The sequence below is a fragment of the Grus americana genome, chromosome 1 (genome assembly GCF_028858705.1).
Source record: "Grus americana isolate bGruAme1 chromosome 1, bGruAme1.mat, whole genome shotgun sequence".
In the NCBI taxonomy this organism is placed as follows: domain Eukaryota; kingdom Metazoa; phylum Chordata; class Aves; order Gruiformes; family Gruidae; genus Grus; species Grus americana.
This window is the reverse complement of record NC_072852.1, coordinates 85,723,370-85,741,591: the sequence shown is the minus strand read 5'-3', so window position 1 is coordinate 85,741,591 and position 18,222 is coordinate 85,723,370. Positions and strand designations below refer to the sequence as shown.

Genomic DNA, 18,222 nt, shown 5'->3' with positions numbered 1-18,222 from the left:
TATATACATCATCCCACATTAACTGCCATTAAAAGTGGTAATATTCTCTTGCGATTCATGTGCTGGATTTTCTTTTTAAAATAACAAGAACAGAAAAATTAATAAGATACAAATGAAGTGCAAATGTTAAGAAATAAGCGTAGAAAAAATACCTCACTAATAAGCTTGTCAAGAAGAAAAAAATGTAAGTTTTTAAACTTTTTAATAAAAACACTTTATGTGAGAATTTTTAAATTAAAAATAAAGATCAGAAAATTCCATTTTATTTTGATATAAAAAAAAGTTCTAAACTTTTTTTGTTTACTTCATAGATGCATACAATTGACTTTTCCTCTCTATTTTTTTTTTCCTTGAAGTGTCGTTGAATAACTGGTGTTATTAGTGACCTCTACAGGGCACGTAGTCCAGCATCCTGCTCAAAGCAGGCTAGATTTCACAGTTAAAGCAGATCACTGAGAGCCCTGCCCTGCAGGGTCAAGAGGTGGGGATTCCATATCTTCTCTGGGCACTTGTTGAAATGCTGAAACACCCTCAGGAGTAAACGTGTTTCTGAATTTCCAATTAGAATTTTCCTTGCTGAAACTTGCCTTCATTGTCCTTTGTCACCTGAAGGAAATCTGACTTCTTCTTTTTTTCTGTAGCAGCAGATAGCAATTAAATCCCACTATTAGCCTTTGCTGTCCCAGGCTAAGCAAACCCAGTTTTCTTGGACACTCCTCATATCTTAGCATGTGGTTCACTTTCATCACCACAAAGTCATACCTCTGGTTCACATTCAACTTGTTGTCCCCCAGGTCACCCAAATTTGGGTTTGTTTGGTCATAATAGTTTTGATAAAATTATTAACTTCTACATTATTTCACTTTTCTTTTTTTCTTTTTTGTTTTTTTTTATTTATTTTTCAGAGCTGGTCAATTTCTCTTAAAGGCATTTTCCTTTAAGGAGGGAAAAAAAATCACAAAATTACTAAGCAGTTTTATTAATTAAGGATACTTGCAAAAGCCTAGGTAAAATTAGTGGGTTCAACCTTTAAATTAAAATGCCTAACTGAAAATTTATAATTAATAAGTTATAATTCCTTGCCTCTCAGAAAAGAAAGTTTAGTATTTCTGTAGTCAAATTCAGTGCCAATACACAGAACTGCCAATGGGTAAAAACTGCCATTTTGGGTCAAAAGCAAGCCCAGTGTAGTGGGGCAGTGACAAGAAGTCTGTAGGTGCTAGGGAGAATTATATCTACTCCTCAAGCACAGCCTAGCCTTTTCTCCTCAGTTATGTAATGACCTTACAAGATTTACAGATTCAAAAGAATGTATGAGGCATCCATTCTGTAAAGGAATCAAAGCCATTTTGCCCCCCCCAAAAAATCCCTTATGCCTTCTTTCACCTTGCTTTTGAATCCCTTAGTTTCTAGGCCTTGAGGCTTTTTCTTTTCTCACAGACAAATACAACTGTTTTCAACTTGTTTATTTTTTCATCATTTGAAAAAAACCCCACTATTTGGATTCTTTTTCTCTTCTAAAATGTTGTTTTCTTTTAAGATACTTTCTTTTCTGATTTCACCTCTAATTTCCCTTCCCCTCTCACATTTTATACCTCTGTGTCTTCTTCAGTTATTTCCATCTTACTACCTATATGCACCACCATCTTGTCTGTCTTTTCATTTTATAAATCCTTGATGGTGTCTCCATGTTTACATTTAAATTTTTCATCCTTCTTTTTTCTCCTTTAAGGTGGATAAGAGTCTTGCCTTCATATGAGATGCAGGGCTGAGCATTTCAAAGGGCACTCAAGAACCATCATATTGATTAAGAAATAATACAGTATGAAGTTTCTAAAAATATCCGACTTCTGATTTCTCAAACTTTATTAATGCCACAGAGTACTACTATAGGCAATTACTCTAATTTCCTGCAAAATGTAAACCAAACAATTTTATCTTTTAACTCCTGCGACAGGTCTCTGTCTAATACAGACTGTGGCATGTATTTCAAAGGCATCCCACGTAGACTGAAATACATCAAGTGATAGAGGCCCCAACAACTCTGTTAAATTGTTCCTTCAAGGTTTCATAGTTAATCTTTTCTGAGTAATCATGTAAAAACATATGGCTTCTATAAATATAATCTGAAGTTCCCACATGTTCCTGATGCCTGAAACAAAAGTTTTGATTGCTACCTCCCCTGAAATATTGAGAAACTCCCAGCCCAATAAAGAGATAACATATCAAAGAACTGTTCATGCCCAGATTTGTTCCAATTTAGAAACATGCAGATTTTTTGCTCATAATATATTTTCAATCATAGTCCTCTGGGAACACCAGTAGCTCAAATGCTATGCTCTGAAAAAACAAGACATTTCAAACATGCTCACTATTGCTGTTTATCAGTTTACTCTGCTTGTGTTCAAAAAATTTTTTAAAAAGTTCACAGTATTCAGTTTAGATTTTCAGATAGAGCACCGCATAGGAACCTTGACTCATATGATTCATAAGACTAAGATTTCACTTTTTTTGGAGGTTTTTGTTTTCATTTTGTTAAGCAATCATAAAAACAAAGCCAGTGTACTTTTCCCTAGGGTACTATTTGTTCAAGAAAAAAAAAACCACTCAGCAAGATAAGAAGCATTTACTGGAACAATCAGAAGAACAGTTCAAATATAGAAGATCAGCATGGCTTTTAAATCTTTTAGAAAGTGGACATTTTGCTTTTTTGTCATGATGTACATGCAGATTAAAACTTGGATGTCCCAAATATTGAAACACACCTGTAATTCTACTACCTGTCAGTAATTCACTTGCTGAAACTAAGACTACTTAAATAATTAAAAGAGCATGTAAACTGATGATTGTATAGTAATCTATAAAAAAGAGAAATATTAGCCAGAATGGATAGGAAAGGATAGAATAATCTTACCAGCTATTGACAAGTCTCAACCTGACATATTATATGATTTTGGGCAATACTCTCAAATGTGTAAAGCCATGAAAATCATTGACAAATCTCATATGACACAGTTTTGGGGACACCACAAAACAAGGGCCACTTGTTCAAAGATGTACATTGAGGGGTTATTTTGCCACAACTGCATTATCTGTAAAATGGTGATGATGACATAGACAACTGGGGCAGGGAGCAAAGAGCTAAAGAGGAGAACTGAGTTAGGGGATAGTAGAAATTCTTTCAAATGAAAGATGCTTTGAGAAACAAAAAATACTTTTATTATTACTGCTAATCTTTGACACATCCATTTGCATTGACAGGGTGGGAGAATGTGTACGGCTTTGACATGACCTGTATTAGGGATGTTGCCATGAAGGAGCCTTTGGTGGACATAGTAGATCCAAAGCAAGTGGTGACCAATGCCTGTTTAATAAAGGTTTGGTAATTCCAAATATACATAATTATCAATGTTTACACCTAACTGTAGGATTCTTTGGAGACCTGCTGCTTATGTTTTACTACTATCGTTGTATGCTTCTAACTAGCTGCAGAAGCCATCATTGTAGAATGCTATCACACCAAGAAGGAAAATTGTGCAGTTTTAAGTTAGTCAGTACTAGTATGTTGCACGTGTCCAGTACTGTCACCTGAGCTAAGCATGACCATTGATACCTTGATCACTTAAAGAATACCCAAAAGCAAGATGCTCCTTGTGACTCTGTACTCACCTAGCTACTGCTAACTGTAACTTAAGAGTCTTACAAATTATACATGTGCAAATACTGGATAGAGACATGGTGTATTTAGAAATTAATTTTAATTGCCCTACTTCTTGTAAGTAGACATTGGAAATTACTGATGGCAAGTTGCTCGGGAGAAGGGGTAAAATAATTCTGTTTGCAGTAAAAAAGACTGAAGCATCAGTTTCTGAATTGGTCAGCCCTGATGAAATAACTCTAATTTACTCCAGAGCATGAGATCAGAATTAAAACCTAATTTATTTGTATAACTTCCTAATTCTTAGCCTTATCTAAAATATTACTGTGTTTTCCCAGACCTAACATCTGCAGCCAGAGGTTAGCTTGTACCTTGTTCTACATACGAGACAGAATGTGTCACTACTCCCTGTTCACAAGACCAGATTAAGAATCCATAGCCTGCAGGAACACACAAAAGCTCTAAAATTTCTTCCATGTGATGAAATCCTCCTCATGTGGGACTACTCTCATGAATAAGACTGTCCACATCAACAGCAGTGGTAGGATCAGATCCATGAATCTCAGAGTGTGCTCATTTATCCCAAAGACTTAGTTCTAATTTATTGCTTTCACTTTTTGCCAGTAACAAACACAGCATTAAGTATTCCCATATGCAAAAACCAAAGACATACCGTTAGTCTGCAGAACCTTTACAGAAAACAGCAAAAAGGAACAGAAGTAGAAACTCTATGTGAGTACATATGCAGGCACAGTCCATCTGCACTGAGGGGAATACAAGATGATTGTGTCTGAAAACAGCCTGAGCAATTTACAATTGCAATACATACAAAATAAACAGCTATTTAGACTGCATAAAGTATGTCTTGAGTGAGAGATCAGGTGGCAAAATGTGTTGGCTTCTCTGGAGTAAAAAGTTATAAAAGCTACATGCCCTTAAATGAAGTGCAAATCTAACGCTTTCTTTAGAAGGTCTTTGAAAGTAATTGGGTTTAAGAAAGCAGACAACATCTTTCAAACTTTACCTACTCAGGTTTTATCTTTAATTCTACACAGCCAGACATCTTTTGTCCATACACCAAATGGTGCTTTACCATGTAATGGCACATTGGGAACAAAGCAGAAACCACTCTTGTCACCGAAACCCGGGAATAAACCTCATAACACCAATGTAGTGTTAAAAGGCAGGCATTCTTTATTGCAGCACTGGATGCACGGGGGATAGTTCCACCCAACGTGCATGCCAGGTGATCACCAACACACAGGTTATATAGGATCAAAACATACATATTCATTATTTTTCCAAGAAAAGGCAGTCCTATGATAATCATTTCTTAGAATCCATTTCCATATTCTCCTCCCCGTCATGCATGCTCAGTGATTTGAGTCGGTGGTCCTCAAGGGTCTCTGGTGGTCGTCAGTGGTCTCACACCCATGTCCGCTGGGTGACCCTCTTCTTGCAGGCATGCGCAGTATCCTTGTTGTAGGTGCACCTGTCCATAACAACTTACTTCATAAGATTAATATCTCCAAACCTATTGTTCAGTTTGGTAGGGACTGTACATGGAACATAGCAGCACTGTACCTTGCCATGGTCAGTTAGCTTCATTACCTATTACCTTGGTTACACACTAATTATCTCAAACTGATTCTATAGTTTCTGTTTCATGGCCCCATCCCACGGTTACACTCTCAGTCCTAAAATCTGTCCCTAATCTCACAAACTGATCACTAAAAATAAGATAAAATTGTCAATGAAAGGCAGGAAGGAGGGAGGCTTTTGTTCAAGCTAGCAATATGGAAGCAGGAAAAACTGAGCTTGCATTTTTTTTTTTTAATTTCAATTACTTTTGCACATGGTTTATTTATATAAACTGCATTTCTTTGATCCTGAAAATATTTGTGAATATATCTCTTAAATATATCCAGGGGGTATAGGAATTTTCCTGGCAAGTAGGAGTTTTCTGTTTAAATTCCAAACCAAATCAAGCCAGGGACCAAAGCATCTTCAAACCACCAGAGTTAATAACTGATCTCAGGAAAAGTGTACAAGTGTCCTTCTGGGTTTCTACTGCTTTCAGTAATGTTACCTGAAAGAAAGGAAAAGTTTGTTTCAAACTCAGTAAACCAGTTGTATTTTCTTCTCTGATTCCCTTGTACATTAGAGAAATACAAATGGGTTTGAGTTGACTCAATACTTTTTCTCCATGTTAATTTTGATTTGGTGTCGGCACCAGAGACTACAATAACAATAAATCAATTGTTCACATAGCTGTAGAAAAACTTGCAATGAGAGAGTGGCAAAAACTCACAAAACCAATCAAGAATGAAGAACATGCCACATCCAGTTTATAATAAAAAATACTGTTGGACTTTCCTGAATATCATCCCCTGTCTAGCCACAGAGAAAGAACAAAAAAAATAAATAAATCTACTTTTATGCTACCATTTGTCCCATACTTTCCAGGAACAGATTAAAGCTCCTACAGGTTACACACCACTTAGTTTAATGCTACTTAAAGCACAAACTGCCTTCCCTGCACAAAAAAAAAAAAAAAAAAAGACAAAAAAACCCCACCAAAACAAACAAAACCACCAAAAAACCCACAAAAAACAACAAAAATATTCTTGTTTATCAGAGAACATAGCATGATAGCAAAAAAAATACATTGACCTGTATGCTCAACTATTCAGTTGAGAAATTTCTGCTGTTCTGAAAATATCATGATTCACCTTTATGAAGCCTTATTTCAAAGGACCTGCATTATTTTCTGCAAAAAGGTACTGTTGCTCAGAGAGATCCACCCACACAGGTGAGGCACTTGTCTGTGAGCTCCTATGAGTCCCGTGTTCTTCCCCCATAGTAATCTTGACCTATGAGGCGTAGAACAAGGCATTCCTCATGAGACTTTTCTTTTGCTCCACTGCAACTTCAGTGAACTCCCTAATCACATTCCTTTCTCCCAGCTTCTCCTAAAGTAAAGCAAGAGGCACCTACGCCACTCATTTTCCATGTTTCTTCAAACACTGCTCTTTTTTTTCCTCATTTTTATTCTCTACTCTTTTTTCTACATGAAAACCTCCTTACCTTTCCTAAGTGACTTTCCCTGTTACTCTTTCCTTTCCAACAGTTCTCCCCACAGTCTTTCCTTTCAGCATCCTCAGATTTAACTCCACCTATTCCCTTCCTCCCAAAAAAAACCCCAAACCCCCAAAAAATCCTGGTAATTTTCAAGCATTTCCTTCTGTGCAAACAGGAAAAGATGGCAGAAGAGGGACCCTGGCAGGAGGCCATAGTTACACTTGCATCCCTGTTATTTCATCTAATAGAAAGCCAACGTATGCTGCAATATCTAGTCAAAACAATCTCAGATACTACATTCTTCCTTTCACTGCTCCCCCAAAACACACAGAATTTAATGGTTTTTGTTCTTTCCCCACATTAATACTGTTAGTTCTCGGCACTCTTTAAAAAAAAAAAAATTCTTTTGGAAAAGTGAATGTGTTTTGGGGGCTGACTATTGCATTCAGTGCTCCCCTCACATCTGTATGCCTGTGTGCAACTGACAATATAGGTAATTTTCTCAATGCTTGTCAGAAAAGAGGGTTTGGCCCTTTCCTTTTTGGCCTCTCCTTTCCCTAGCAATTAATTTTACTTCTCAGCCTTCAGACCAATCCCTTTCCTGAAGCTGGCAATATTGCTTGTAGCAATGCTGCCTGTCCTCCAGCTTCTACATTAGTTCTGCACCTTTACCTGCTATGATTAGCACCACCTTCACCATCACATCCTATATTGGAGTGACCATTTCCCTCTGTCCAAATCAAGACAGCTGGTGCAATGGTGGGGGGGTAGGGGAGGGAACCCAACCTCAAATCCAAAACCAGGCAAGCAAACAAAAACCCCCACCAAAACCAGGCATTCACTGAGATTTGAATCTTTAACGTATCTTCATGCTCACACAGTCCTAGCTGATTAAGCTCACTGGCTGGGAAGGGGATCAGAAAAGAAGTGTGGTGGCACTCTAGAAGCAACCTTAATTACAATTTGCATCAGGAAACAGGTCAGGTAGCAAGTCAGCATTTTTCCCATCAGCAAACCTGATTCAGGGCTGTTTCTCTCATTAGTTAGGTTGCCTTTCAGCTAGGGTGATACCATTCAAACAAGAAATACATATCAGCTGGCAAGACTGCATCTCGACCTCACTGTCATCATCCCTGTGATTCTAAATGATCTTCTATACATCATTTGCTTAGTCCTAAAGAATTTGAACCACAGGACAGCCCAAGAACCATTCTTTATACAATGAATGTAAAAACTGGACCTCTATTTGCCTCTCTGCAACAGGGACCTGTAGCATGGGATGTCTTGTGGTCTTTCATGCAGTGTCAACCACAGTCTGGACGTCCTTATTTAGCTGATAATTCTGACACTTTTATTGTTGCTCAGCTTAACACATTTTTTTAGTATGATTAAGAGCTGTATTTTGATCAGATCCCTGCTTAACTATGCCCATTTTCTTGTTGTTGGGTTTGAAATTTGAATGAAATCTGGTAAATTATGACTTTTCCACTTATTTTATGCAAAGATAGCATTTGTCCCATGTAATTAACATTCAATGAGCAGTGACATTTGATATAAAAATATATAGTGGCCAGAGTACAATTCAAAGAGATCACCAAAACAGGATCAGGCCAGTTTCAAAACTATATTAATAAATAAAAAACCCCCACATTAGTTTGATATCTTGCATACAAAAATAAGCATATTTCTGTCCTTAAAAAAATGACCGCAAAAGTGACCAAAATTTTATCCAACACATCTGTTCAGTATTTCTGAGACATTTCCACTAACTTCTCTAATAAAAATATTTCCTACTGCTTTTGATTTCATTTTAGCCTGCAGAGCCAATGCAGCTCAGAGAGGGAGCTAGATCCCTTTTATGTGCTCATCATTGGACTTAATTCACAATTTCCCCACAGTGATACCACTAAAAAGCCACCAAAAATTACAGAAATCTGCAGCTATAACCCACTAGTCCAGTCTGGCTTGTCAAAGCAAATGTTGCAGACTGCTATGGAAGTCTGCCAGGAGACTTAAGAAATTCTTATTCCTAGTATGCTTTTTTTTTTTCTTCTTTTGAGGAAAAAAGTACGTTTTAAGGCTATCCCAGCTTTAAATGACCACTTATAAGCATGGGTCACTTATAAGCACTAGTGATTCGGGGTGCCATTACAATGTAGTAGACTAATTTTCATTATGGTTAAGTTATTCTTGAATAATATTGCTAATCGGACAGGCCAAAACTATAGTTTGCTTAAATAATCTCACCATAAGTTTTCTAAGTCTCACAAACACATGATCTGTGGTCCATGCAATGACCTCAGTAACTGAAATATGGCTGCATCTTTTGATGTCTATTTTTGCAGACTTCTCTTAGATCATAGAATGCAATCGGTAGAAGATCCCTCTATTGTGCCCTAAAAGAGGCGAAAAGAGCCCTCTAATGGACATTCTAGACTCTGCTCTCTATTTTTTGCAGCGTGAGTCTGAAGTAATGCTGGTGAGGTCAGTGATATGATTCCTGGTTTATGTTGGTAGAGTAGAGAAAATTTGGATTTCTGCCTACAAAGCTTCTATTTCTCTGTATGCATGAGCAGTTTTGTTGTTAATACTGACTTTCCAAATAACAGAGAGAAAAATATTTTGGGGGTATCTGGCTTTTGCCAAATATGCCCTGACAAGGTCAATAAGGACAGTGAAGCCAGATACACTTAGGAAGATATCAGAAAGTGCAGATAGGAAAAATTTCCCATAGGATTAGAATACAATTAATAGGATCTCAGACATTATCCTCCCTGTTATGACTACAAGTTTTGGAAACAACCAAGATAAAAACAATATCTAGCTGGGAAAATCAGATCCATCTAAAAAGTTTAGTTTAAGCCTTGAAGAGCATGATTAAAATATTGATGGAAATAAGCAGTCTTGGAGACTACATCATTGCTCCTAATTACTGCAATCAATGGTATGATTTACATGATTTTCTTCTGTCTAGTTCAAGAGTAAGATCCTTACAACAAAACCATTGTTTTTTTCCAAGATATAACCACACACATACTGCTTATGTAAGTCGGCTCTAACAACCCAAATGTGAAACTCTAACTTAACCTTGGTGAGCAGATATTTAAAGGAATAACTCCATTCCTGTAAGGCATCATTTACTAGAGTGAATAAACCAGTGAGTGTTGCAAGAAATGTAAAAACCTCATGACTGCTGTAATGATAAGAACAACAAATTATAGTTGGTGCTGGTTGCAGTTAGCACCATTACACAACTCAAACAGGTGTAAATATAATTAGAAATGTCTTTTTGTCTCCCTTCACAGGAACTCTCAACTCCTTACATGAGATTAAAAGCTCAAAGTACTTTGTTAAAATACTTATTTATATTTGACTGGAGAAGTATAACCATATCGATGATGTTATTTTTGGAATCGGTTATCTGACACAGGACTAGAAAGCATTATCAGCAAAAAGGAGGCCCCTGTCATGCCTCAAATGTTTTGATTGTTTGACACAGTCAAAGCACATTCCCTTTCAGAGATGCTCAAACAAATCAGAAATTTATTTTTATTAAAAACCCAACTATGCCATCTTTCCTCATGCTGACAGTCCCTGATGATGAAAGGTCTTAGAACTGGGACCTGTATCTCCATTTCAACATCCAATGTGCCTATATTTGTGAAAGCACGGTTTTTACCTTGATTTCCTCTAGAGCCCCTCCCTGCCTTTCCCAAGGACACACACTCTTTTATGAGTGGCCTCTTTTATCACACTCTGTTAACTTCGCCAGATAACTAGATCATTTGCTGGTGATTTGATATATTCGAATGTACCATTGATTTCTTATAGTGTTAAAGGGCTGCCAATTGTCTTTGTTGCTGATCATGAGATAAAATGCTTAAGTACATCACTTAACACCTACCTTAGAGGCACAGAGATCTGCATGTAAATGTCTCATTTTCTTTCTCCTCAAAATAGGAAGTAGATATTTATACAGTGAAGACTGAAGAATTGGCATTTACTTCTGCATTCTGCCTCCAAATTCAGCGTAACGATTACATTCATGCCTTGGTCACCTATTTTAATATTGAATTTACAAAGTGCCACAAGAAGATGGGATTTTCTACAGGTAATCTGTATTTCTTTTAATTTCATTCCTATTGCTATCAGTATATCAGTGCTACTATTCAGATGGTATAGGAAGGTCTACTGTACCACCAGGTTTGAATTTCAGTGATAAAGATTATTGTCACTTTTGAAGAGGTGAGCAGGATGGGGAAAGGACAACTGCTTGTAGGAATTCTGCAAAAACAGAGGTGGAACTTCACAATGGCTATCAAGGTTAGAGCTCAGCAGGAATTGTGACCCAGGACTTTATGCCCATCACCAGTTATATCTAAATCCTGTGTCAAGTTTCTCAGATTAGCCAGGGAATTGTCAGCTTAGTGACAGATAGCAGCACCAAAACTCAGCAAAAGCTCTTGCTTGTCTCAGAGTCTACAACAAAACCATTGTTTTTTTCCAAGATATAACCACACACATACTGCTTATGTAAGTCGGCTCTAACAACCCAAATGTGAAACTCTAACTTAACCTTGGTGAGCAGATATTTAAAGGAATAACTCCATTCCTGTAAGGCATCATTTACTAGAGTGAATAAACCAGTGAGTGTTGCAAGAAATGTAAAAACCTCATGACTGCTGTAATGATAAGAACAACAAATTATAGTTGGTGCTGGTTGCAGTTAGCACCATTACACAACTCAAACAGGTGTAAATATAATTAGAAATGTCTTTTTGTCTCCCTTCACAGGAACTCTCAACTCCTTACATGAGATTAAAAGCTCAAAGTACTTTGTTAAAATACTTATTTATATTTGACTGGAGAAGTATAACCATATCAATGATGTTATTTGGTACCTCCTATTTTTATGTTTTTTGGTAACTGTGTTTCCCTGGTCATTCTATAAATGTATTATACTATAGTATTTCCCACACAATGATAGGCATCAGTATGTTCTGGGAAACAGTGTAGCTAGGGAGACATGAACAATCTGAGGTACTGCAGTGGTATCCTGAAGTGCTAATATTTCTGAGTTCATGCTGAACAAAATTATCTAAGGTGGTAAACACTTTAAGTTTCAGGCATTTGTTTTTTCCACAGAAGGCTGATTTTTTTCAGCAGAAGGCAGCCCCATATTTTTTTCTAAAAGGTAATATAGTCAAACCTCCAGTTTTCTGTAAAGAATACTTTTGAACAAAGGGTGCAGTTACTGTGTTGTGATGTTATCTAAAAACTACCTTAGTAAAGGAGGTCTACTTATATTGCCAGAACTACGTGAAAGGCCTTTTATATCATTGAGAATGTGGCTTCATCTGCAAAGGAATAATAGAATGTGTTTCTGCTTTATGTGTACATATGAATGTACATGTTTTAAGAAACATCTGTTGAATATATTAGGGTATTTGATTAATGTTTTTCCAGTCAAACGCATCCCATCAGCAAATCTGGCCCTCAAACCCAGCCATTCTTTGCTTGACTCTTAGACATCCCAGTGAATAAGCACCAAAAGTGGCAAGGAAAAGGACCCATTGTTATTGCAAGGAGTTGCTTGTCTGCAGAGTAGACATAGACTTGCTCCAATATCAATACAGCAAAAGGTGGCTGGGATAAGAACTATCTTGCTTCTTCTTGCCTCTTGGGTGTATGGAATAAAGAGGGCTCACTCAGGCACTTAAAAAAATGTTCTGCAAGACCACCACAGGTGGGCTTAGCTTCCCTTAGCACACAGGAAGTAGGAACTTGAGGAAGGAGAGAGGTTAAATAGTATTAGGGAGAAGAGGCTACATTTGGACAAAAGCCTAGGGCAGAAGGCAAGTTTGGCATAGTGTTTTTCTTACAAAGAGGTTTTTGCAGACCCACCTCAAGTTGCAAATGTATGTACATGATAGGCATTTTGTGCCTATCTGTCATTAAAAAAAAAGAGGGCAAAGGAGTCACAATCTCCAGTATTTCTGAACCTCTATCAAGAATGGAGTTCATCAGCAGTGCCTGAAAACCTAGCTTCTCTAAACTATCTGTAGCTCCCACAGGCTGCTACTTCAGAGGTTCATAGAATCATAGAACAGTTTGGGTTGGAAGGGACCGCAAAGATCATCTAGTTCCAATCCCCCTGCTGTGGGCAGGGACACCCTCCACTAGACCAGGTCGCCCAAAGCCCCATCCAACCTGGTCTTGAACACTTCCAGGGATGGACCCTCCACAGCCTCTCTGGGCAACCTCTTCCAATACCTCACCACTCTAACAGTAAAGAATTTCTTCCTAAGATCTAATCTAAATTTACCCTCTTTCAGTTTAAAGCCATTACCCCTTGTCCTATCATTCCATGCCCTTGTAAACAGTCCCTCCCCAATCTTTCCTGTAGGCCCCTTCAGGTACTGGAAGGCTGCTCTAAGGTGTCCCTGGAGTCTTCTTTTCTCCAGGCTGAACAATCCCAACTCTCTCAGCCTGTCCTCACAGGAGAGGTGCTCCAGCCCTCCCATCAGCTTCGTGGCCCTCCTCTGGACTCGCTCCAACAGCTCCTTGTCTCTCTTGTACTGGGGACCCCAGAGCTGGATGCAGAACTCCAGGTGGGGTCTCACAAGAGCAGAGTAGAGGGGCAGAATCACCTGCCTTGACCTGCTGGTCACATTTCTTTTGATGCAGCCCAGGATACAGTTGGCTTTATGGGCTGCAAGTGCACATTGCCGGTTCTGAATGCTTAGTCATGCACTCTAGGATCCTTTCAGCTTTGATGACTTGCCCTTTCTCATAATTTTTTTCTGCAACTAGATCTCTAATCTGCTGGTGGCTCAGCCTCCTTGGAGGCTTGCTTGGAGAGGCTTCCTAGGTCTCCAGATTCTGTCTTCTGACCCTTGGCAAATGCTACATTTCTCCTATTGAATGCTTTTCTTTGCTTTACTGCCAATTCTCTGAACATCTTACTTCAGTAACTAACTTCTAACTAACTTTATTTGGCCCACCAAATAAAAGAGTTTGGATGTCATTGCATGCAAATGAGGAAGAACTGCTAGCCAGGTATCCATGCAAAGTCAAATTCTTAAGATTTTCAAGTCCATGCTCAAGTTGTTTGTGTGTTTTTGACAAGGGCTTCTTCTAAAACCAAAGTTCACTCTGGCTGCTTTTGATGTAAATGAGGCTACAGCCATATCACCAATTACAGCAGATCTAGGGACCACTCTGAAGCCTGGGGGGAACCAGTTGGTTGTGACTCCTCTGCACAGTACTTGGTCCAGGATTTCCTCAAGGTCCCATTTGGTACCCCTCTAATTGTACTAAGACAAGTACTGTTTATGTGGAGGGTTAATTGTTATCCAAATTATCTAAAATAATGGAGGAGGTGCCTTGCAGCCATTGGAGAAGTAGGTTTTTTATACCATGAACCTGAGAGTATGTGCGTTGTGCCTCAAGGTATGCCACTAGAACTACAGAACCTTAAATAAGTCCATAGGACAGGAGGCATCCAAACATGCTGAGGGTGCTGGTCAATGTCATTGTAAGACTACCCTCTAACATCTTTAAAAGGTCATGGTGATGGGGGAAGGTTCTTGATGATTAGAAAAAGGCAGCTATCACACCCATCTTCAAGAAGTGGAGTAAGCAGGATTCATGGAACTACAGGCCAGTCAACTTCATCTCAGTTCCTGGGAAGGTTATGACACAAATCCACTTGGAAACTATTTACAGCTATAAGAAGGTGATTGAGAACAGCTAGCACGGATTTACCAAAGCCAATAATACAATTATACCTAACCAACCTAATTGCTTTACAGTTGACTGGCTGTGTGGATGAGGGAAGATCAGTGGCTGTTGTATACCTTGACTTTAGCAAGGCCTTTTATACAACCTTGCATAGCATCATTACAGCTATATTGGTGAGATACAGACTGGAAAAGTGAACAATAACATGGGTGAAAAATTGGCTCAAAATGTGTCAATGAGCTAAGTCAAAACAGAGGCCAGTTATTAGTGGTATCCCACAGGTGACCAACAGTGAGGTCAACATTGTTCCACATCTTTATTAATGACCCGGATGATGAGATAGAGTGCACTCTCAGCAAGTTGCTTGGGTCAACTGGATAGAAATCAGCTTTGTTGGAAAAGCCTCCTGGATTCTGGTGAGCAGCAAACTGAACATGAGTCAGAAATATGTCTGCAGCAAATCTGGTCAATCATTCTGACCTGTATTAGCATGAGTGTAGACAGGAGGTTGAGGGAGGTGGTTCTCTGCCTCTATTCAGCACATCAAGGTAAGGTAGGTGCAGAACAAGTCACTCCATAAAAAGTTAATTTGGCCTTCTGTAACTGAAGGAATAGACACCACTGTCTAGAAGACTGGTCTGGATTCTCAGCTAGTGTCTGTTGGCAAAGCTCTAGTGAATTCAGTAAAATAAAGTTCAGTAAAATAAAATTCAGTAAAAGTTTGTAGGACATGAAAAAGTACCACTTCACTGATATATCTTTTTTTTAATCATGAAGAAAATGTGTGTGATTTGGAGTGGACTTGAAGACCTATGCCCACATTCCACGCCACCCGCCCTGTCGATGGAGCACAAGTTTTCAGATATGCCAGGCTTTTCTAAGGAAGATATCTCTGCATAAGGACATGTGCACATGTACATATGTGTGTACGAGATAGCAGTTATGATTTAAAATATAAATTCAGTTTAGTTTTGGTCTAACATGTTTTCACTTAGAAATTTTAGAGGCATGTCCAAATGGAAAACAGATTCTGAAGTCTAGCAAGAAGATCTCTCCACTTAGCGACTAACAGTCATTAAAACTGTCTAGACACATAGCCAGAAATTATCTGGTAAAATACTTTTCCTTTGGAAGATATCATTTTGTCAAGACAGTTTCTGGCAAAAGTTTGTTTATATAAGTCTTCTGATTCTAGAATTTTAGAAAAAAAGAACTGTTAAAAATTCCTGTCCTGACAGTTTAAAAAAAAAAAAAAACCCTTCATTTTTTCCCCAGTCACAAACAATTTCTAAAGTCAAATATTTTTTGAAACACTGATGTTGAAATGAAATGAGATCATTGTTTTATTACCATGATTAGTTTAGTGGGCCATGTCTGCATCAAAAAGCGATTGGGGAAACAAATGGAAGAAAAATAAATTTATCAGTGGCTTTTTTGACAGGTCAGGAAGTCTCTGGACTTGTACAGTTATTCTTAGGTTCCTTAGATGCTCTTGCTGCAAGAATGCCGGGAGCAAGAAGTAACCAATGCAAGTTTATTAGAAACTGCTCAAAGATTTGAATTTAAATCAGAAATAAGAACAAATAAAACCCTGAAATAACAGAAGGTCATCAAAGTGATTCTGCTAAGCAAAACTAGAAATTAATTTAGACCAGTATCCATCTCTTGCAAATTGCCCATAGCATGTGCCTTTAAAAAGTCCAAAACCAGGTCAAGGTGCAAGTGCCCTTTCCCCAGCTGTATCGTCCTGGAAACTATAAAATCTGCTGTTCTGGGATCATGAGGCAAAGGTTTCATCTGTGTCATTGTGATTACTAGTTTTTGATGAACCTTTCTTTCATGGTTTTGTGTAATTGTTTTTTGAACTAATTTAGACTTCTGACTTTCAAAGAACTTAGTGGCAAAGATTTCCTCAATTTGAATGTGTGTGGGTTGAAAGGAAAGCAGCAGAAAAGTGCCTATCATGCCCCGTAACCCCTTTGTGGAATCCTTCTTGCTGGGTGTGATTCACATCTAACATATTCAGTAAAAATCAGAAGACAACCCACTGACAGTCAATAGAATCGTGTTGTTGTAAAGCATGTTTGCTAATATAGTATATAAGTTAAAGCTTTCTATGAGGAGAAAGGCTTTTTTTCAGTTGTTCCCAAATCTTAATTTGATTTGTAAGACAAAGATGAAGTTTCTATAAATAATACCCATATATATATTTTTTAGCACCTGATGCTCCCTATACTCACTGGAAGCAAACTGTCTTCTACTTAGAGGACTATTTAACTGTGAGACGAGGCGAAGAAATCTATGGGACTATATCCATGAAACCAAATGCAAAAAATGTGGTGAGTCAGCATTACTGATTCTAATTCCGACTCTATTTATCACAAACTATAATCAACAGTACATAAAATGCATATAAGTAAAGCAATGAGCATGCTAAAGTCTCTAAATTCATGTTTATTAGTAAGAGCTCTAGTCACAGATTCACCAGAGCTGGTGACAGCAATGATAATGCAGTGCTAATGTTGCAGAACTCAGCCTGCAAGCAAGCTAGCATGGGAGGGAAGAAATGATTCGATCACATCACCAAGTCAGTTGTCCTCTGCAATCAGCTTGGCTCACATTGTGTAACACGAAGTAGGCAAAGGTCTCTTCATACTGTCACTAAAATCAGTGGTAAGATCCCTTCTGCCAACAGCGGATGATGAGAAGTACTTCAGTTCCACATCTATAGCCAGATTTCCCACTCAGTGGCCAAGAACTCTCCTTTAGGAAATTAAGTAACAGATTTCAGCTGAATATCTGTATGAACTCACTGATCAAATGTACTTGAACTCACTAATCAAGTGATATGGTTGTTGAATGGTTGTTTGACAGAAAATACAGATGTTTTATTTAAGACTAAAGCTAAAGTGTGATGGATATTACACTACCATGACTGGTGAAAACTTCCTTAATTTCTCTGCTATGGGCTGAATTACCAAGTATGTCAGTTATTCAGTGCTTCTTTTAACTTGTAAGGAGACTGAGACATGGTCTGATGGACAACCCATGTCTGTGTAGAACAGCAAGACATGAGAAGTATGGCTTCTGGGAGAAACAGTGGCACCATTTTCTACCAAAAACCTTGAGCAGAATCTCTTAATTCTCTGTTACAATATACAGCTATTAAAATAACTTGGTTATAATCTGTCCATGCAGTTGTAATTGTTGAAGTATTGCATTTGTTGACTGCAGCAAATCTTAACATTTCATTGCCTTTCTTTTTTGCATTACTTTTCCTTTTTTGTAATAAATACAGATTGGATGTGGTTTTCATAGAAGTGTTTATACAGGGGAAGAAATAAACACAAAATAAACTTGGAATTAAAACAAACACATTCACTTTTGAAGCTACCACTTGCTGTGAAAGTAGAGGACAATAGTCTGTTTTCCACCTTTAGGTTGTCCGTGGGAGACTGGAACATTTTCTTTTTGGTTGAATGTATCAATTTTCTTTTGAGGGGAAAAATGAAGAAAACATTTCATATTTGTTTGCACAGCACTAAGCACCTGAATGCAGATTTAGGTGCTAAAATTGATGTGTTCTTGATAGTTATCATAAGACATAGAGACCACCTTGGTTCAAAAGGATTTGTTAGTGCTTTTTTCTTCTGAAACATGAAGCCTTTCAAAAGCTTGTAGAGAGACAGCTTCCTTTTGTAGGGCTATGTACTGCCTTTTTCCAAAACGCATGTCATTAT

The 18,222-nt window shown here is 38.0% G+C and overlaps 1 protein-coding gene across 7 annotated transcripts in view; it reads left to right on the top strand.

Annotated features, from left to right (window-relative positions):
- PRMT8 (protein arginine methyltransferase 8) overlaps positions 1-18,222 on the top strand; it is a 74,680-nt gene that overhangs the window by 54,591 nt on the left and 1,867 nt on the right. For 6 of the 7 annotated variants that reach the window (XM_054827448.1, XM_054827431.1, XM_054827403.1 and 3 more), the window contains 3 exons: positions 3,262-3,377; positions 10,700-10,850; positions 16,700-16,821. In XM_054827448.1, coding sequence (XP_054683423.1) covers positions 3,262-3,377; positions 10,700-10,850; positions 16,700-16,821 — 389 coding nt within the window. The remainder of the gene's footprint in view (positions 1-3,261; positions 3,378-10,699; positions 10,851-16,699; positions 16,822-18,222) is intronic. The other variant, XM_054827458.1, reaches the window with a different exon arrangement.